The following is a 21661-nucleotide window of genomic DNA, read 5'->3' as shown; positions in this document are numbered from 1 at the left end:
CGCTGATGGACTAAAACATATTTTTTACGTGGAGACAGTTTCAAGGGAGATTTGCTTAGACAAGGTTGCCCAGAAGTCAGGACCACAGGGTTATTATATTTATGATAACAAACCACATGCATATTTATTTCAACAAATGTCAAACTGACACCCATTAACATTAATGCAGGCATGAATTATCTTTAGAAATGAATTTAGGCCCTTTTTTATTTTAAAGATTACAGGTGTAATACTTTGAACATTCATCAATAAGTTTTGTAAATGCTGGATTCGAGGTGACCCCCACAGGAAGAAGAAAAATAGACATCAATAATGAATTTACTTATAGAACAAGCAATTAAAATGTTTCAATGGCAGTGTCAAAACGAAATAAATAACCCTATGTGCCCTTACGTTTGGGTCACCCTGTATAAGCTTTTACCCAGTGATGCACTTGGGTGCTTTATTTCAGTCCAATACATTTTGTTCTTGGTATTATTTTCACACCACGCATTCATCTCACTTTATTTCAACTGAAAAACAACGGTGACACCACGCATATATATTTATTCATATATAAACATCTTCATGGGATTATAGGAATATAGGGTACAATATTACGGGGTGGTTGTGTACGCAAGTGGTAGTGCATTACGCCGGTAAATCCCCACTCCAAGCCTGTCTCTCAGTGTACGAGAAAATACTGAGAAAACTTAAGCTCTGCTTTTCACCAATAACGCTTCACCGCAACGCATAAGGAGCTTCCAGACAGCTTTAAAACACGAGTGCCATTCTCTACACGAGGGGGGGGGGGGGGAAGATAACACTAATTTTTGTACCGCTCCCTGGACAAGCACAAAGAATAATCTGGGACTCCTTTCCTGGATTAAGAGACCTCTCTGTGCTCCCTGATGCCCTCACAGCCCTTCCCTGTGGCCACAGGATCGCCCGCGGCAGTAGTGGTGGTGGGGGGGGTGATGATTTACACGTGGGCCCACTTAAAGCTGACTTTATGGGTTGAGCCAGCCCTTGGAGAAGGGGGGGGGCCCAGGCAGGCCATCCTCGCACTTTAACGAGCGGCTAAATGGCTTCAACAAAACGGGGCAAATGGAATTCACGGATTGAGTTTTATGTTTTAAGAGGAAGGGTTCCGGCCAATGGGGATAAAAACCTTGTAAAGCCAACAAGCTGGCTAGTCCAGTGCAATTAGAGGACAACCCTGTCGCTTAAATGAGTCCCTTTCCCATGCGGGGAAACTGGGCATGTTTTTACTGAAGGCAGCTGATAAAACAACATGAAAGAGGGAATCTTAAAGTGAAGGTTTTAACAACGAGTAGAGTTAGCTGTCTTTTTTTTCCGCCCAACCATCTCCGACGTTATTTCAGCTAAGCTACACTTCATTATCTACAAAGTTCACTCAAATTTCGTTCAACTCTAAAAGCAGCTTCTTACGGGGTGGAGCGGTGACACAGTGGTTGGTGCACTGCACCATGAAGCCGCGTGAAATGAATTCTATTCCTGGCCACGGCCAACATCATTGTTGAGTGATATCTCAACAAATCCTGGTCCGCCACACCCTTCACCAAACCCACAGGATGGCCAAAAATTAAATATGGTCAAACATCTCCGTAGCCGACATGTATGCAGTTGAACTTCTTTCACACCGTACGTAGCCAACCGTGCTATTCGGAGGTGCAGGGGGGAAGGACAACACACTAAATACAAAAAGCAGTACTCAAGAAATTAGTTTTCAATCTAGATTTAAAAGCGCATAGCTCCAGTGGCTTCCGAGTATCGGAAGGAAGAGCGTTCCAGACGGCCGTAGAAGCGTATCTGAAAGCGGTGACCGTCTTTGTTCGATGGCCAACCATAAGCTGCTGCTTGCAAGATTTTACCGAAGTTCGTGTGAAACATGGCATGGGAGAGGGCCCTCTGTAAATAACGAAGTTATTTTTTTTTTACATATTTTTCACATTCTATTACACACACGTATTGGTTGTGCTCCATTTACGCACCGCAGTTAACCGCACTATTCCCACAGCGTGTGGAATTTATTGCCACGGGAAGGAGGCGCGAGGTGTGAATACCCACATCGTGGTCCCTCTCAGGCAATGGCTGAGAACAAGTGGGGGGGGCCGGAGGGATTTGATGTTGTTGTTGTTGTTGCTGCAGCAATAAAATGCCGCGTTTGGCGCACACCGGCGGAGCGCAAAAAAACCCAGAGCTGCTCAAACACGTACGGCGAGCACGCAAATGTAGGCACGCACGCGCGCGCATAAGCGCGTATAAAACACGCGTGGACAACGGGCATAGGCACAATGGCACACGCTCGCACGTCCGGAGTGTTTAGTTTTTGTTTCGGGAGGTTATTTGTTGCTACGCCTGCGATTAAAAAAAGAATAATTCATCAGCTGCTGAGCGCGCGAGTACAAAAGGCCCGCAAACTCCCCCGAGGTGGTCAGCGCAAACAAACGGAACCCTTGAAGGTGTAACAGATAAGGGTTAAAGCGGTTGTTGAACCAAGCGAAGTAACGGACTTAAGGGAAACAAAAAAAGGGACAAACTGGAGGGAATTCCAAAGCCTAGCAGCAGAGCGAGAGAAGCGCCTGTTGAATGTGGGGTCCAAGGACACTCCACGCATCTTCGGAAGAAAATAAAAAACCCCACGGGCAATCGTGATGAGAACTACTCCACAGCTTGCCAATAATACCGACGCCCACATCTGTTGTCGGTGGGGTTTTTTTTTTGGGCGGTGGGGGAGAAAGATTGTTAACAAAATAGTTGACCAACTCATAACGTTACGCCGCGTACGAGCGCGACTGGCGCTTGTGCGTCAAGATGTGTGTGCGGGGCGCGGGTGTGCGTGCGTGAGTGCGTGCGTGTGTCCGTGTGTGCATGAGTGCGTGCTTGTGTGCGTGCGGGGCGCGTGGGCGCGTGTGTGCGTCCGTGTGTCCGTGTGTGCGTGCGTGTGTGTGTGCGTGTGTACGTGCGTGCGTGTGTGCGTCCGTGTGTACGTGCGTGCGTCCGTGCGTGCGTGCGTGCGTGCGTCCGTGTGTGCGTCCGTGTGTGCGTGCGTGTGTGCGTCTGTGTGTACGTGCGTGCGTCCGTGCGTGCGTGTGTCCGTGTGTGCGTCCGTGTGTGCGTGCGTGCGTCCGTGTGTGCGTCCGTGTGTACGTGCGTGTGTACGTGCGTCCGTGTGTGCGTGCGCGCATCTGTCCACACATTTTCTCACTCTACGCTCGTGGCCAAAACACCCGGAACCGCTCTCAACCCCATCAGACACGAGAAGTTAAGCAGGTTTCGGCAGCGCTTGGGTGCGTTGCCCACCGCACACAAAAACCGGTTGCTATAGGTCGCGAGAGGGGGGGGGGCGGTTATGTGACGGGCGGCTATGAAGAGCGCAGCGATAACCACCGTCGACCCGTTGCTTGCGCCGCTCACGCATCTTGTACTCCCCACCGTCTTCAACCAACGTGCACTGACCAGCGTGGCGAAGTACGGCTCAAAGCACGCCTCACGACTCTTGGCACGGCGTTGTGAGCCTCTCCCCCCCTCTCATCCAGCAGTGGATTGAGAAAAAAAGGGGGGGGGGGTTGTGCGGAAACGTTTCTCTGCTCGGGCTCCTTTGCTAGGCTGGCTTTGGCAGCTTGTTATAAGCGCGAGCTCTTTCGGACTCGGATAAAGGGGCAAATAGTTAAATCCTAGAGACGTGCTGGCAGAGATGAACAATTCCTTAAAGCTCATTACCAGTCACAGTATGACTTGTGCTATTGTGTGGATTAATTGTGATGAATTTCACTTTTTTTCCCCCTCTCTCTCTCTCTGCTCGCTATTAAATAAAAGCGCCGAAGCAAGTTGAGCCGGCACACTCTGCCAACTATGATGCAAGGGATCGGAAACATTGTCAGCGGCGAAGAAAACGGAACAAAAAGGCTTGGAAGAAGAAGAAAAAAATCCGCCCACGGGCATGTAAAGAAACCCAAACTTTTTTGGATAACACTCTGCGATACGAGAGGGGGCATTCACGGCCCAGAGAACAACGCAAAAGTCCGAAAACGCCGCTCGATTATTGAACAACGAGTGGAACTCTGACAGGATATGTCAAAGGGAAGGAAGGCAAGCCACGGTAAGCCGCAGGAGAGGCGGGCGGCCGAGCCAGGCATGGGAACTCTATCAATTGGGGACGATCACGGGAGAGAAAGGGGCACAGGACATCAAGATTGGTCGCGGGAGAAATGTTGACACAGCCTACTCGCGGTTGGAATGACGAGAATTGATTAATATCGACGGGTAAGCTCACGACACGTGCATAAACGTGCGGGTGCGTAAGAACTGTTGTTTTTTTCCTTCACTTTCAATTATCACGTGCAACGATGTCACACTAGTCCCTGCAGCTGCTGGAGGATGTAAGTGTAAATAAATAGAATCTTGAAACAAATTGCTACATGGTGATGAATCGTTAAGACAAGGCGAACGTGGCCAGCAGTGATTGAGAGTAACGGTGGAGGAGGGAACATGCCTGAGACTACCTCCATCGTGGAGGCTGTGTGACTGGACTAGCTCACGTGGAAGACCTTGGATGGACGAGTACAATGCAAGACAGTGAGATATGGTGAGGGCTTGGGGAGGACTTCATCCAGCAGTAGAGCATGGGCGGCGGCTGCTGCTGATTAAATTTCAAAACGACAACATTGTATATGATGATAAGAATGATGACGGTGACGATGCTTAAGTTAATGATGACAGTCCATATGATGAGGCTGACGAAAGTGGAGAGACCAGCACACCAGCCAGAAAGAACACCATCTCGCACACCTCGACTCAGCTGCAGCGTGCAAGTATGATCTTGAAAGTGTGGCTTTCGGAAATTAGTCACGGCAGCCGTGTCCAACCAAGGTGTCGCTTTGCCCGAGTGCAGTTGGGCCAGCCACGGTAACTTCAGCCACCCCGGCTCCGGGTAAATTTTCGCAGATGAAAACAAAAATTATTCCCCACTCGCGTCGTAGTGCGGCGATATTCAAGACCTTTGTGGGAGCGTCGCTTTTGGCTGGCCAACGCTTGGCCCTGTCAGTTGTCAGTACAGAAGCGTTGGCTGTAGAGTGTGCAGGCAGTGCAACTGCCCAGGTACTGGGCTACAAAGACAGGGAGGTGAGAGGGGGGGAATTGGACAGGGAGCCCCCCCGCCAGCCCCCCCCCCCCCCCCAGTGCCCCCCCATTTCAAGCCCTGCACCAGGGCTCATGCCAACCACGCCACGCCGCTGTTTCAGCCGCTCAGAATTCTGCAACAGCGCAGCTTTATTGAAACATTCCTGGGCTGACCAACTAAAGAATTCGACTCAAAAGCTTACCCTTCCGGAATCAGTAAAATTCGCACAGCTGTGCCTGGCAGCAGTGTAATGCACCGAGGTTTATAAAAGTAGGGCTGAGAAAAACGATTATCCTTCGAAGCTGAAGGCAACTTGAGTCAAAAGATGTTTTAAACTCTCTCCTCTGTAGCACGTATACTGAGCCATCACTGTCACAATGTTCGATCACCTGTAAGCGCGAGATATGTCATGGATCTCCCTGCATATGATCTGACAAAATGTACACGAGTAGAAACATTACCTCGTTAAAATTCATAATGCTGAAAACGACGAGCCATTTGTAACGAATGTAGCTGCAGGAATGCATTCTCTTTTGTTGACATCTGCCTCCATACAGCGATCACGTTACATTAGCCACCTCGTATATAACGATCGCACGCATCGCCAAATATCCAATCACCGCTGGGTCTTTTATGCTCTACTACCCAGTGCTGTACAGTACATTCTACCGTACAATAAACACTGTAGACACGTGCCTGTATGAGACGAGGAGCCCCGTGCATATATGTACGTATGGTAAACTTCTTTCCCACCGTACGTAGCCAACCGTGCCAATCGGAGGCGCGTACCGACGCATCAATGTCCTCGTGTGCGTCTCCAGAGGCCCATTTCAAACCTGTCCTTGAACCAGCTTGTTCCTAGCCAACAAACCTAACGGAGCCAAATTCATTCCCAGTTGTCTGCAAGCGGTCCCGTAACGACGAGGCCGTTACCTGTATGCCGATCCCCGTGGGAGAAACGATCAGAAGGTGACAAACTCTTCCATCGGGAAGCCAGGGGCCAATTTGACAATCGCCGTCTTCCAAGAGAAAACCAACTTTTTATTTTTTACGAGTCGCAGGACACTTCCCACCGGTGCTGTCAAAACACCCGGCGCCCCCCCGCCCCCCCCCCATCAGATCAATCGGCCACCGCCGCCACCGCCGCCTCCTTCAGACGCGAACGTCTCTCAGCGCCGCGCGCTTCAACACGCCACAGAGATGCCCCCGCCGCTGCCGCCGAGAGCCGTGTTGGATAAATGTCCCCCTCGCCTGAACCCTCCTGCATGCAGCTTCCACCTGGTGCATGGGTGAAGTCGCAACGGATTTCTCCTCTCTGCTCATGCCTCAAGGAACGAAGAGTGCAGTCTGTAATATTGTTACCTTGGTTTTTTTAAAGGTATCTTTGAAAGGAAAACATCATTGACGACCTTCGCTCGCGTGCGGTAAAGATGACACGTCAATGTAAATGTATTTCTGGACACGGTTAAATCAATTCACACTGCGGTAGATTCATTCCGGACAAGTTACCGTGGGGTGTCCAACACGTATTGTAGCAATCCTCTCCTGCTTACTGCCCTGAGCCAGAGGTGGAAATTCCACGTTGCTATGGTAGGTCTAATCTCGATCCACGGGAAAAAAAAATCCCACCGGTGACGGCACACACAAAGTGGCGAGAAGCATCCAAGCTAAAGCAACGATTCTAGATTTGAAGCTTTCGTGACTGCAAGGCATATTCTTAAGTTTTTGTCGGTAAAGTCACGTAGGTAACATGGTAAAACAAGCCTGGCTGTCTATCAATAACAGATAGGTGGAGGAATTATTGATAGACAGCCAGGCTTGTTTTACCATGTTACCTACGTGACTTTACCGAAAAAACCTATGAACTAAAGCAACGAATTGAATATCCTGCAATTGGAGGGAGAATCGCCTCTTCGCCGTGCTGATGCCCCAGCTGCTGCCCTGTTGAACATTGCAGCGCCCGTCCCAGCCCCAGAGGGACGAGGGGATGTGAACCCATAACCTTCCGAATGCAGAGCTGCACGCTCTCGATCACCGTGCCACCCGACCACCGGATCACGGTACAGCGATTTAATTAAAATATTGGAAGCTGAAACCTGCCGGATTAACAGGCGCAGGAATGTGTTGATGACAACAGTGTGAACATGGACTTATTAGGACTTAGTGCTCGCTGAGCTTAGGAACGATTTATGTATCCGACTTACGACACAGAACCGAGCGTGTCTGTGGGAGATTGTCAGTTGACGATCTCCTTCATTTAAACCGAGTGAGAGCCCCCATCCAAGTCTAAAGGTCTCCTTCTCAATGGGAGGTCTGGGTCACGTAAGCAGTATGGTATGTAACCTTCATTACAATCAAGGTAAGGAACATGCCTGAACATGCCCAAGAGGACGTCACCCGTGGAATATTTTGCTGTCTTTTCCTGGATTTTCTGTTTGCACATAGTCACTTGAAGATGTTTTATTGTTCATGTTTTTGTTTGTTGCGGTTGCACCCGTTTCAAGAGCCGAATGGCTCACAGGGCTATACCAAATAAATGAAACTGATGACCTCAGCTCCGATGCCAGTATTGCATCATGAAGGCCTTTGTCCAGCAGTGGACCGAACGTGGCTTCTGCTGCTGGTGGTGATGATAGGGTCAAACAACCAGGGTCAAAATATTTATCCCCCAAAAAAAATGGTTAAAAGTTTTTTTTTTTTACAATAATCATTAATTTACAGCATAAAAATGGAATGTTGGTGAAAGCAGTTGAGCTTGGGCAGGACACTTGGATTGAAATCATAACAGCCAATGGGACAAAACTGATGATGGAATGGAAGCGACAGGTGAGAGCATGCCTGGCCCGAGAGATGTGCAGGCATGCAGGAAGCCTTCATCTAGCAGTTGATAGACCATGGGCTGTCAATGATAATGATGGGAGTATTGTTCAATAGGACATCCATACCGACCATGCAATTAACCCAATTTCTCGTTAAAAAATGTACTGGGAGAGAAACAGTTTTTTTAATCTAATGGTAAAAATCATCCCCGCTGACGTGGGATTTATTCGCGTGCAGAATTTTCAGGTGATGCTATAAATAGGCTTGGACCCCCATAGGCCGACTCAGGCGAAACTCATTATATTGTGTGTCAACCTCGGTGCTGGGGGGAGACAAAGGCGGTCAGGAGTGCACAACTATTGTGGCCTCACGAACCTCTTTGTGCGGCACGCCATCCTTCCGTAATAGGTGCCCGCTAAAGAGGGCTTTCCCTGCACAAACATCACAACCGGGCGCTGACAGAGAGACCTTTGTCTGCTCAGGGGGGAACGCGCGGGCACGCACGCACGCACACGAGCCGCACGCACGCACGCGTGGGGGAGAGAGAGCGGCCGTGAGGATGGCCGCTTCTGGCCAATTTGTTCCATGATGCGAACAGCAGATCCTGGCTGGGCCCCCACACAGACGGATCCAATCGTTGGCCTTTCCTAATCTGGGTCCGGAAGCGCAAACCCGGCAACCACAAGGTCAAAAGGCTGGCGCTCGCACCGCTCCACACGCGCGTGTGTGTGTTCCACCACCACAGGCATGCATGTGTGTGTGCCACCATAGGCGTGCGTGTGTGTGTGCCACGAACATAGGCGTGTGTGTTACACGACCACACGCGTGCAAGCGTAGCGGAATATCGGCTCCCTCGACCGCACGGGACACATACCCACGCACGCCCGGCAGAAGATTCCCATGTTTGTATGTACGCGTGTGTCAATAAGTACCGACACAAACGTGGATCGCGGCGTTCCAGTGCTCACACGGGGCAGTGGCTGGAGCCGGTGTTCGGCCGCATTTCTCAGTCACTGGTGGAAATTCCACATTTCTAGTTTCTTGAAGTGACGACCAAATGTTCGACTTCCCATCAAGTGGCGTAGCCTAAAATCGTGGTTATCAATTTACCAACCCTGGAAGGATGATTATAATTGATAATGGGTGGATTGATGTATTGATAGATGAAAGGATGGATATTGATTGATGAATTGGTGATTGACTGATGGATGGTGAAGATCATCATGCAATTGATGGATGAAAGGAATTGAGAGATTACTGGAAGGAATGAAGATGGATGCACAATGATTATGATACTGAATGAATTGATGCACAAACGGATGGATTAATGGGAGATAATGATGAATGGTGATGATGAGCTAAGTTGAACCTGGCAGGGATTTGAACTTATAATCTTATTATTGAGATGCGTATAACTCTAAAAGTTGATGATGATGATGATTAAAGGGCTTAACTGACAGCCATCAAAGATCTTACCCTCAGCTCACACAACCAACATATCAGAACTGCATTTGGACAAACTTAACGAGAGCCCAGTTAAAGGGAGACAACTCAAACACAAACAGCTCTTATCTTGGAGGCACGTACCCAGGGCAGGCAGTGTGTCTGTTTCCCATTTGTTTCCCTTGCTTATCTCTCTACAGGTGGCTCCATTAAGCAGCAACGTGCACACTTACAGAGACGCCAGACTACGCCACAGGCTATGCGTGTCATCGTGAAAATATCGAGACGTACGGGGAGCATCGAGCAGGAGGAAGAACCGCCTTCCACTGCCGAGTGGGGCTTTGACAGAGTCAAAGGAGCCGACAGTTCTATAGCCAGAGAGTGCCAAAGTTGCAGGTGTGGTTTTCGATCAATCATCCAACGCATTTCAGGCGATTCTGCAAGGCAGCTTTAAACTGGTAAATGGACGCATTGGCGGTACACCGGGCCAGCATAACACAGCAGTCTAAAATATAAATTTAAACTTAAATTCGTCTTCCGGCTGCTTCGATGTCACCAGAACTGATTATGACGAACGCAGAAAGATTTTCTGACTGTGGGAAAATAAATAATGATTGTTTAAAATGTTGCTTTTTAAAAATATATCGCACCGGTGTACTACCAATACGTTCAAATGTTGGAACCTTGTATTTAAGTCCTCGGGACTTATGTATCAGCAGACCTCTCGAATGCTCTAAAAGCACCCACCGAAGCCAAGTGGAAGAACAGCTGCATCTTGTATGCCCGCCCAGTGTTTTTAGAAAACAGATCTGTTGGGAACATTCCTTCAATTAGCGCGCGCGCCCATTCTGCCACCACAATGCAATGCGTCGCTTCATTTGCATTCGGCCAAGTTCCACTGTTTATCCGTGAGCTTTCAACGCCGAATCATAACCAAGTCTACTCTGGTTTCAGCGATGATTTTTTTTCCTCTTTCTCCCCCACCACCCACCCCGCCCCGCCCGCGTCGTGGAGCACAATAGCGTGCCTGTTACGGTTTCACGTCGGGACCGCCGTGTCGCGCTTGCTCCGCGAACCATCTCAGCGGCCAGGCCTGCGGCGATGACGACGCGTCGTGGCGTAGCGTTGATCACGCAACGCGCCGTGGCGTTGCGTTGATCACGCAACAGAAAATCCCGCGTCTCGGGCCAGCGTGGCCTGCGTCGGATCGGTGCGTGGTTAATAACGAAGACTTCTCTGTAAGCCGATCCCTTTTGATGACATTTGCCCAGCGGGCCCATCTGCTTTGCCCGGATAACAAATGAAACCCTGCTGCATTTTACCCCGAGAGCGCTGTTGCAGTAGTTACGTGCGCCAGTTTGTACGGGTGTGTTTTAATTGCTGCACTTTTTTTTTTTTACAAATATTGGTGGAACTCTTTTGAGAGAGGGTCGAGAGAAGGGATTTATGTAAAAAGGCCGGCTGATCATTTGTAATGAGAATTAATCTGCTGATGAGACCCAGAGGGTCAAAACCGGTGTGGAGTTTGCTTGCTTGAACAAATGCTGCCGGATAATATTTGGTCTAAAAGTTCAATAGAACAATGGACAATTACATTTTTATGTTGAGACACAGAGCAGAGTTCTGCTTATTGGGTGGATACGTTTTCTCCTCCGTAAAGCAAAGCACACAAAGGCATTGTTCAATATTTGATTTTAGACAAATGGTCACAACACGCGATGCAGAAGTCGCCGTTTCGACCTCACGGCGCGGCAGGCAAAACAATGAACAGACAAGTTTGTTAACTCCCCACCCCCGCGGTACAAATGGGTTACACCTCAATAAGTTGATCGGCAAGTTGTGTGTGTGTGGTGTGCCTCTTCTAAGGCACCTGCCCAGTGTGGAAGAGGAGGCCAAAATACGCACACAAAGAGGCCTCCACTAAAGTGTCGCTCCAGTGGACGCCTTCTTTCCAACAGTGCTGCGAGCCAGCAACTTGCAGGGCTGCCCCTTTACCATCTACTTGTCATAACGATAGAAGTAAGAATAAACAGCACTACATGACACCGGCAGTAAGTAAACCGTGCGCGCAGTACAAATCTCGCGCCACACATGCCCGGTGTTATTTGATCGCAATCGGCATTAACCCCGGCACAGCCGAACGCTCTCATGAGGCAGAGATGGCGCTGTGCGTGCAGATATCCCCATTGGGGGCGACGGGGTCCCCCCCCCCCCCGTGCACGGTCGCTCCACGTCAACGTGGAGACAAACGCACAGCGCCGGCAGGGCGAGCACCTGCCGACATTATTACAGGCAAGAGGAAATGCCTCTTCGGAAGACATGCCAGCGGTCCATTTAGCATTAGCAAGGAGGCAAACCCGTCCGCCCGTCCACCCACCCACCCACTACACACCAACCCACCCGTCCATCCATTCCGTACACCCCCCCCCCCATGCATTCCAGAAGAGCTCTGGCCCAGAAACAAAAGAGGGCCCATAACCAGCAAGTCTTGTAAAATGAAAGGGATGCTTTTTTGGGGACGGGGGGGGGGATAAAAACCGCCCACCAGCCATGCCGGATATCCACCCACCACCCCACTCCCCCCACACCCGGGGAGACAGCGGAAATGGGACTTCTCCCCGCCTAGCCCCAAGGCAAGCAGAGGAGATTGTGGGTTTTGAGGTTTTATTTTGGGTGGGGGGGGAGGGTGATCGGGCTTGAGGATGTTGTTCGCTCCTCCCACTGTTTTTATTTTCAGGGGTATTGTTTGTTCGCCAGTGTTGGCCCACTTTAACGCTGTGTGGGGTTTTTTTAATCTCACGGAATGTTCATATTTATTTTTTCCCACCATGATTAGCAAGGATTAAGTGATATTAAAAGCGGCCTTTCTCATCCCCGCCAGCACACGGATCTACTCCAACCCTCACTGACCGGACATCTATGAAACAACTGGACATATGTGATAATAGATGTATAGCTCATTAGATTCCTCCAGTATAAATAAAGATTCTGATTCTGATTGGTGTGTTGAAGTATGGTATAATAAATAAAAATCACCAACATGGTGTGGGGGAGGGTGTCATCCAGTGCAGGATTGAGAATAGCTCGAATTTTTGTTATCTTACTATTTTTTTCAATATGGATGAGAACACATATACGCTGGCCACAGACATTTGTAACTGTTCAGAACGGTTAGTTTACTTGGACAGGACACGTCACTCTTAAGGGACGATGATCGCTAGTCAAGAATAAAAACGGGAGCAGAAGGCGAAGGGAAGGAACGTGATGGGATCATGCGAGACGCTGGCAGCTCAGGGAGGCCTTGAATCCAGACGTGGATGTATCATGTCTGATGATGATGATGACGACAATAAGAATTGCTCGGACAAAGGTAGAAAATACAAATACGTAGACGAATCAGGCAAGGAGATATGCTCTTATGAAAGCGACTGAGAGCAGCATTGAGATATTTACCACAAAAAACGTCTTTCTGGAGACAATTCACTTACACAGCAACAATACACCAGTTGTCTATCATAATGCTGGATAACTCATTTGCTGCTGTGCTGGACATGCTAATTCACACTCCATCAATACTGACTGGAGGTGCTCGATCCTGCATTCCAGGACATTAAAACACAGTACAAAGACAAAAAACCCCAATATAGCCTTAACAGACTGTTGGGGCAAGTGCTGTTAGCGAGCACCTTTGAAGTCCGGCACGGCACACGAGGGGATGGGTGGCCATCACCGCGCCCGACCACCTTTGTCTCCCCAGTGTCAATGTTTACACATCGCACCAGGTACTCATTTGATGCTGAGTCGACCTAGGGGAGGCCCAGGACCAGTTCAGATAATGGTCACTGGTGTGGGTCGCGAGTGGGAATCGAGCCTGAGTCAGCAGTTTGTAGCGCAGTGCACTGACGGCTACACCACCGCTCCCCACGCACGCACGCACAGGCACCCACAACCAAAGGTATGTTCAGGACTTGCCATTACCACTCAACTGTGTGTGGCTGAACTACATTGGGACGTATTCGGCTGTAGGGAAGAGTGCTGTTAGCGAGCACCTATTACAGATCACGGACCAAGCCAACTTTTGTCTTCCCAGAGCCGATGCTTACACACGGCATCAGGTGCTTAATTTAAGGTTGAGTCGACCTAGGGATGACCCAGGACACACCGTGTGCTTGGTCAGGAATAAAAACTCACTTGATCAACTCCGTTCATGCCGACGACATCAACAAGCCCAGCCCATGATCTCCCGTCCAGCGGCACATAGTTTGGAACCGAGGTGTAATTTTTTTTAAATTAAGATATTTAAAAAAATTCCAACTTTTTTCGTGTTCTCCGAAGAGCCGAGTAATCGATCTGATAATCGGTGGAGTAACCGATTATTTAACTAATCACATGCCCCTGCTTCGGTAGAGTAAACGATTATTTCAGTAATCAGATGCCCCCTGCTCTAATTCAGTGACAGAACGTGACCGCTGTTTATTGTAAACAAGTGGTTCGCCTTATTAATTGCATTGCTTCATTTCAGCAACACATGACCGGATTGAACATATCGTGTACGCCCTGTCAGCCCCCTCCAGCAGAGCGTGGCACAGCTCTGGTTACAGATTGCGTTGTTTTAGAGTCGCATTGCCAACACGGATCTCCCGATGGCACCGCGGCTCACACACAACAGACTCTGCTGGGCTGGCTACGCCACAGTGGGGGGGGGGGGTCTGAGCTCTTCTGCTCTCTTAAGTTGAGACTCCAGCAGAGATAGAGGGAAAATCCCATGACTGAGCTGATGTAGAGATGCAGCGGAGAGAAGATGTAAATTAATTTGCAAAATAAATTAGAAATGAACGGCAAGGATTTTGAAGAAGACCTGATGATGCAGGCAATTGTGAGAAGGAAACTGGTACTATTTGGACAATTGTGTAGGATGGATAACAGGAAAATTAAAAGTGTGTTATTCGGGAAGAATGTAAGCAAACGGAAAGATAGTAGGACTTAATAGATAATAGCTTGACGATGACGTAAGAAATTTGTGCCAGAAAGATTTTACACTCCTTAAGAAAAAAGTGGAAACAAATTACGAAATTTGTAGTCGACACCTATGGGCTATCTGCCAATGGATCGTGATGATGATCATAACCACACTGATGGATGAAAGCCAACCCAAATCACGTTAACCATGGGATTGTTTGACCATACTTTATCGTGCTGGTCAATGCAGGTTGGCAAAGAGGGCGGATGGGGTGGTAGGACCAGTTGAGATTTAACTAAAACTATTTTTTTTATTTTACCAGGTAAAGCCCACTGAACTGTACTGCTCTCTTTCAAAAGATGACCTGGTCACAAATGATAGTTCAACGAAATGGCTTTTCACGCAGAAATGTATAGCAGCCAAATACTCTAAACACGTGTTTCTAAATTTGGAAGGAAAAAACGAAAGACCAGGAGAAAAATCCACAGGCGTCAGGGTTGGGATCGAACCCACGGCCTCCTCCAGGCCAGGTAGCTAACATCTCGCCACCGTGGCGAGATGTTAACCACAGACATCAGCAGAACACTCGCCGCTGATGTTTGCCATGGCTTAGGAATTGAACTCAGGGTCACCAGGTTCATTGCCCAGTGTGCTAAACTAACTAGCCACCGCTCTCTCGCCCCTCCCCCCCAGCACACAAAGCTAAAATTATAAAAACACAGCGACGATAAAGACTATGAAACGAGTTGCAGTAGACTGTGGGCAAAACAACACCGTGAATAACAACAGACAAATAATAAACAGACGAGGATAAGTTACACTACTTATTTTGGTTCATTAGCCTATGACCTTCCGGTCCAATGTTTTCCCCAGGCATTTGTTTAAGCAGATAAACTCTGGCCCGGTTTCAACTTCGGCAACATACTGCTGTGATGATGATCATAACATACTGCCGTTTACACAAATGCTGCCCGATGTTCTAGGCATGAGCCCTATACAAGCGCCATTGGACGCATTAAGTCCGGTACAGCAACGTTGTACAACATTTATTGCGAGTTGAATTAAACAAACTCTTTTTTGGTGTGACAATAAGCTGCTAAATATTGACATATGTAAACTTTGTTTATTGATCATCAACACGGTATTGTCATGAAGCTTTGCTGAAATGCACACTGCCTGTGAAAATGAATAAAGTTTGCTCAAATACAATTTAGAAGAACTGAGGATACGATACTTAAAGACAGTTACTCTGTGATTCATTTGCAGCTATACATGAGCTATAGTTTGTGGCCAGGTCGCTTCTGGAAAATAAGTTAATACCTCAGCGGGCTTTGCCTGCTGGTTTCGTTCTATTTGTATGTGTTTGGGTGATTTGTTTAGCGTTCTTATTCTCTGCAGCGCTGTCGAACTTTTGTATTGTGTTGGTTGTAACGTTCTAACCCGCCCCACACTCGACATCTGTGAAAAAGAGATTCCTTCAATACAAATATACAAATTGTGAGTCTGATTCAAAGGGCAGGCAACAGCTGCCTTCTCGCTTTGTGCGCCCATATTTATATTTTTAAGAACGCATCCACCGCACAAAGTGATGGGTAGCGTTATGGACGACTGCGTACATTTTTTTTGTCGTCGTTTCACCCTTTATGCGACTACACGTGTGATAAATACCACACCAGTGCGTGTACCATAAGCCTCGCTTTCACACTTGTTGTGTACAGGTAAACAATCCGGTGCTGTCGTCCCCTGTCTGAGCTCTGCGCAAAGCTTCTCCGTTACAACAGGCGATGTTGTTCTCGAATGGGCTCTTTAATTAAACATAGGATGTGACTCAACCGCATGCATTTGTTTGCCCCGAGACTTTCGATGGACATTTAGAATGCACGTGGCGTGCTAAACCCCCCTTTGTACTTGCAGACCTTCCCTCCGGAAAGGGGGGGGGAGGGAGTCAATTACCATTTGTATAAATGGTATTCAGGTTAAAATAGAAATTTCGTTTGTTTTTTCAATCGAGTGCTGTTCAACGCAAACGAGCAAATAATTGGAGTGCGAAAGGGAGTTTATACGTATAATGTAAACATCCTAATTGGTATATAATTCGAGTTGGTGTATAAGAACACTGTGTGTGTATGTAAAAGTGTGTGTGTGTGTGTTAGAGAGTGTGGGGAGCGGTGGTGTAAGCGGTGAGCGCTACGAACCCGGCGACCCGAGTTCGATTCCCACTCACAGCCAACGCCAGTGACGATCATCTGAACCGGTCCCCTGGGCCTCCGCTAGGTCGACTCGGCCCTCAAATGAGTACAGCACCCGAGTACGGTGTGTGTGTAAACATCGCCACTTGGGGAGACAAAGGCAGCCGGGCGTGGTAGTTGGCCACCCACCCAACCAACCTCGTGTCGTTGATGAGCATACAGAGAATGTGTACTTGTGAAGTTCGTGAGTTGGTACGCGCGTGTATGTGTGTGTGCATACATCAACCAGTCATCTCAGTCAGTCGACCCGTGGCAACCTGCTGGGTCTGCCCCGTGACCTCCTGCCAGCGGGCGTTCGACACTTCACGTGGCTTCAAGGTGCACCTAGCCTGGCACAAGCGTTGTGGTGACGTCACCGCATGCAAGTAACCGTGTGTATAAACAAAGACAAAGATCCCCCCGTGTAGCCTTAACAGAATGTTGGGGTCAAGTGCTGTTAGCGAGCACCTATAAAGGCCGGCACGGCACACGAGGTGGTGGGGTGGCCAACACCACGCCCGGCCACCTTTGTCTCCCCAGTGGCGACATGCACAGTATACATAACGTACCATGTATGCAGACAAACGTTGTCTTTTGGGAGTATTTGGGACAAAGGCGGTGACATCACGGGCATTATCTAAAGCGGAATGTGTATACAGCACATACTGTGTGTGTGTGTGTAAATGTTGTCTGCAAGGAGTAGATAGACAAGGGGGGGTAGAGCCACACACCGTGCTCTGCCGGCTATAGTCGAGACAAAGTAAGTTGACTAAGGGAAATAATAAAATAATACAAATAAAACATGATAAAATACATTTCTCACGACGTTTCGGCCACAACGCAAGCAGCCGTCCTCAGGTGAAGAACAGGGCATCAGACGCTGTCTTTCCGACAGCCCTGTTCTTCACCTGAGGACGGCTGCTTGCGTTGTGGCCGAAACGTCGTGAGAATTGTATTTTATTATGTTTAATTTTTATTATTTTATTATTTCCCTTCTACGTGACTTTATCGAAAGAACCAAGAAGATGAATCCCTGCAGTCACCAAAGCTTTAAATCGAAATTTAAGTTGTCTAACTTGGTAAAACTCACAACGCCGACCGAAATGGTCCAGAGTGAAAGGAGGTTCGAACTTGCTAAACCACTGCTGCCCTAACACCACAAAGCGTTATTATAAATATAAACACCGTCCACAACAAAGCCGGATAACCAACAAGCAAAGCCACAACTCCGGAGAATAATAGTTGCAGTTTTTTTTTATATTCGTGACGTTTTTGTTGTTGATAGCAAAAATATTCAAACGATGGGACAAAACATTTACATTCGCCTTTTCTTAGCCTTTCTTACAACAAACAGGTTCTCCAACAGCCAAATAACAGATAGATCATTGTATATAATAATTACACTATGTAACACGATTTTTGTTCCTGGGTAGTAAGTGTTATTTTCAAATTGCTTATGCCTCAAAACTACAGAAAATAGCGATTATTCCCTACAAACTTTGACCCTCCTTCTGAAAATGGTCCAGAAACCAGTATATAAAAAACCCTCAATAGTTCAAGAGCCACAATGCACTGTGTGGTGAATACGAGACGATAGGTAGGGGGGGGGGGGGTCCTTAATAAATATCGCCACGAAGCAGCAGTCGTGATGAAGAGTCACAGGTTGGAGACCCCTTGTGCACTAGACCCATGGAAATGACGCTACGCTCCTCAATCACCGCACGGCAGCGTCACACGTGCGCGTCTGTAATGACTCGCCAGCATTGTTTGTGAAGCACGTTTTGAGTGTGCTGATGAGCGCCAGAGGTGAGCGAATCCGGTCCAGAGTTTGTTTATTCAAAGCAAATGCTGCAGGTTCACATTACCCCTCTCAGGCCAATAACACCGATATGATCATTATAGTCGGCTATGATCCATGAACTGCTGGATGAAGGCCCTCCCCCGAAGACATCGTCATTTCTCACGGTTCTGTGGTGTAACAACCCACTTAGCACCTGCAGACATATTGAAAACTAATTTATTTAGAACTGATTTTTGTGTTTAGTTTGTTGTCTACCCCCCGCCCCCAGCACACCTCCGACAAACACGGTTGGCTATGTACGGTGCGAAAGAAGTTCAACATATATATATACACACACACGTGCTTATTTCATCGCTCCATCTCACCCCCGGTGAGCGTACGATGGGTGATGCCGCTCCATTCGTCGGCTAAAACTCTTGACAAATGTTCTTGACCATCACTTACTCAGCTCGTTCACGACGACGATGCTGATAAGTTATCGGTGAATGTATATAAAGGTAGGTTGAATACGAATAAAACCCCTACACGCGTGTTCAAACTTCAAGCCGGACAACTCACACTTGCCGATGAGCGTTTACAGCTCGGCTCACAACCTCGGCGCCACTCCACGTTACATTAGTTCGGCTTCTCAACCCCGAGTTCCACACAGTTCTTCTCCGCGTGTCGCATCCATCAGCTCATGCCCCCGTCTCGTGGCCCATGTTCTCCGAAAATTCAAGACGCGAGCCACACAGAGACGCGACTGTGGTGGCCATGCAACACGAACTTTAGAGTCGCGTATAAAAAGTAAAACCAATTAAGTCAGTCCACCACACTCCTTCAAAGGAGGAGGAATGGTACACATCTACACGAAATCGCTTTCTCTCACCGTCTGGAGTAGAACTCGAGCATTGGCATCTCGCTCCTGTACGTATGATCTAACGAAAACTATTTTTTATTTTGCCAAGTAATGCACACTGAGCGATGTCAGCTCTTTTTCAGATGCGACCTGGCCCACAAGCGATAGCTCAGCAAAGTGGCTCATCGTGTTGGGAATTTATAGCTGCCAAATTATACTCTAAAACGAGTGTTTTGTTGATTATAAATGTGGAGGGGAAAACCGAAATCCACGAGACCACGAAGAGAGAGAGACAAGCAAACTCCAAATATACAGCAGCAGGCGTCAGGGGTCGGGATCGAAGCCACGACCTCCTGTGTACCTGGCGAGGTAGTTAACATATCCTAGCCATTGTGATGATGATGAGAGAGAGTGGGAGACACACAAACTCCAAATATACGGCAGCAGGCGTCAGGGTCGGAATCGAACCCATGACATCCTGTATACCAGGCGAGGTAGTTTAAAATCTCCTAACTACCGTGATGATGATGATGAGAGAGACACGCAGACTACAAATATACAGCAGCAGGCGTCGGGATCGAAGCCACGACCTCCTGTGTACCAGGCGAGGTAGTTAACATTTCGCCATCGCACGCAAGAACAGAATTGAGTGAAATCCGAGTGTCTGGATCCTCCAAGACATTGATGTTATAACTCCTTCAAAGCGGCGTCAACAATATAATTTCCAAAAGTCGCTAGACACAATCGCCAGACAGACCCTTCTTAAAGTTGCAAACATGTTAACGAGATAAGCCACCTCACGTTACCGCATATCAACCATAGTTAACCGATTTAAGATCCTTGAAATGCACGAGGAATTACTTAACGAGACAATTTAGCAATTATCGCCAAGCATTACACAGTAAACTGATATCTACAGTACCGCATGTTTTATATATAAGATACCGTAAACTTGATATGAAACAGTAATCTGATGCCGACTCCTTAGCACCCCACACGCACACGGGACGTGTCCACGAGTTCGCAGAAAGTCGCGTGCCAAAGAAAAGAAAACGACCCGACAAAAACATTCGCTCAAATTCTCACAACAACAACAAAATAGTAACAACACTGGCAGCAAAAATTTCCTCCGTGGGGGGGGGGGGCCGAAGCAATCTCATCGAGAGCACTGCTTCCTCATCCCCGTCGTTGTGCGCGTGTCCGTTCCTCCACCACCACGTTCCACCACCACGTTCCACCACCACGTTCCACCACCACGTTCCACCACCACGTTCCACCACCACGTTCCACCACCACGTTCCACCACCACGTTCCTCCACCACCACCACCTTCCACCACCACCACCACCCCGGGTCTCACCTCTTCGCCATCAGCGCCGCACATCAGCGAGCAACCGAGAGGACGCGTGGCGGCGAGGGGGTGGAGGAGGAGGAGACGGCGTCGTTGTTGTACTCCAGCGGCGGCCGTCGAGAAGGCACCGCAGGCGATGGCAAAAAGCGTCGCCAGCAACACGCCGGGAACTTTGAGAGCGGCCATCAGATCCACTCCAGCGTTGCGCGTCGCAAGCCCCCTGGTCGCCTGTAACAACTCCACCACCACCACCACACCACGCACCCAGCCCCTCGCTCCCCGACTTGCACACCGCCACCCTCTGCGTGTGCTTGATGCTCACTGAGTGGCGGGCGAGCTCACAAACTCTCAACCCACACGCGGTCCCCTCTCTCTCCTCCCCTCCTCCTCTCTCTCTCTGTGTGTGTGTGCTGTGCAGTGGTGGTGCTGGCTCCGTGCGTGAAAGTTCTGCAGCCGGCGAGAGAGTGGAGGGGGGGGAGGTGTGGGGGTGGAGCCCTTGTGGTTGGGGGGTGGGGTAATGCCTGGGGGGTGATGATGGCTAGGGGGGAGGGGTGATGTCGGGGGGGGGGGGATGCCTAGGGGGTGAGGGATGTGGGAGGTAGGTGTTTGGCCAGACGTAGGAGGAGGGGGCAAGGGAAGGAGTTGGTATGTTATAGAATCAGCAGAAGTTGCAAAAGTGTTAATAGTGATACAGTGCCGTGGTGATCATACTACGACTGCAATTGTATTGAACCAGTATCAGCTTCACTTTGGGGCTGATGCGGATCTAGAAACTTTCCAAGTGCAGCCAGCGGTGAAGAAATGTATTTATTGATTATATATAATGTTATATCGGGACAGATATAAATAAAACAAATATTCAACGTTGTTACTTTTTGTTCTCCGGTGAACACAGTATCGATAAAATTTGCCTTGCTTTCCGGCATGCCTCATCCCGCGACTGAATGAATCACTAAAATAACTTTTTTTTTATTTTACCAGGTAAGGGGCCGTCCATAAATGACGTCACGCACCTAGGGGGGTCAGACATTTGTGACAATGTGTGACGAGGGGCGGGGGGGTTGAGAAATGTGACGTCACATCAAAATGCGCAACT

General features: G+C 48.6%; 1 protein-coding gene across 1 annotated transcript in view; it reads right to left on the bottom strand.

Annotated features, from left to right (window-relative positions):
• IL17RD (interleukin 17 receptor D) overlaps positions 1 to 21043 on the bottom strand; it is an 89680-nt gene extending 68637 nt beyond the window's left edge. The window contains exon 1 of the mRNA XM_078610538.1: positions 20575 to 21043. Within this exon, the coding sequence (XP_078466664.1) occupies positions 20575 to 20751 (177 nt within the window). The 5' untranslated portion in view covers positions 20752 to 21043. The remainder of the gene's footprint in view (positions 1 to 20574) is intronic.
• Between the last annotated feature and the right edge of the window lie 618 nt (positions 21044 to 21661).

This window comes from Lampetra planeri, chromosome 34 (genome assembly GCF_965212315.1).
Source record: "Lampetra planeri chromosome 34, kcLamPlan1.2.h2, whole genome shotgun sequence".
Classification (NCBI taxonomy): Eukaryota; Metazoa; Chordata; class Hyperoartia; order Petromyzontiformes; family Petromyzontidae; genus Lampetra; species Lampetra planeri.
The sequence above is the reverse complement of the archived record's forward strand: the minus strand, read 5'-3'. Positions and strand labels throughout refer to the sequence as shown.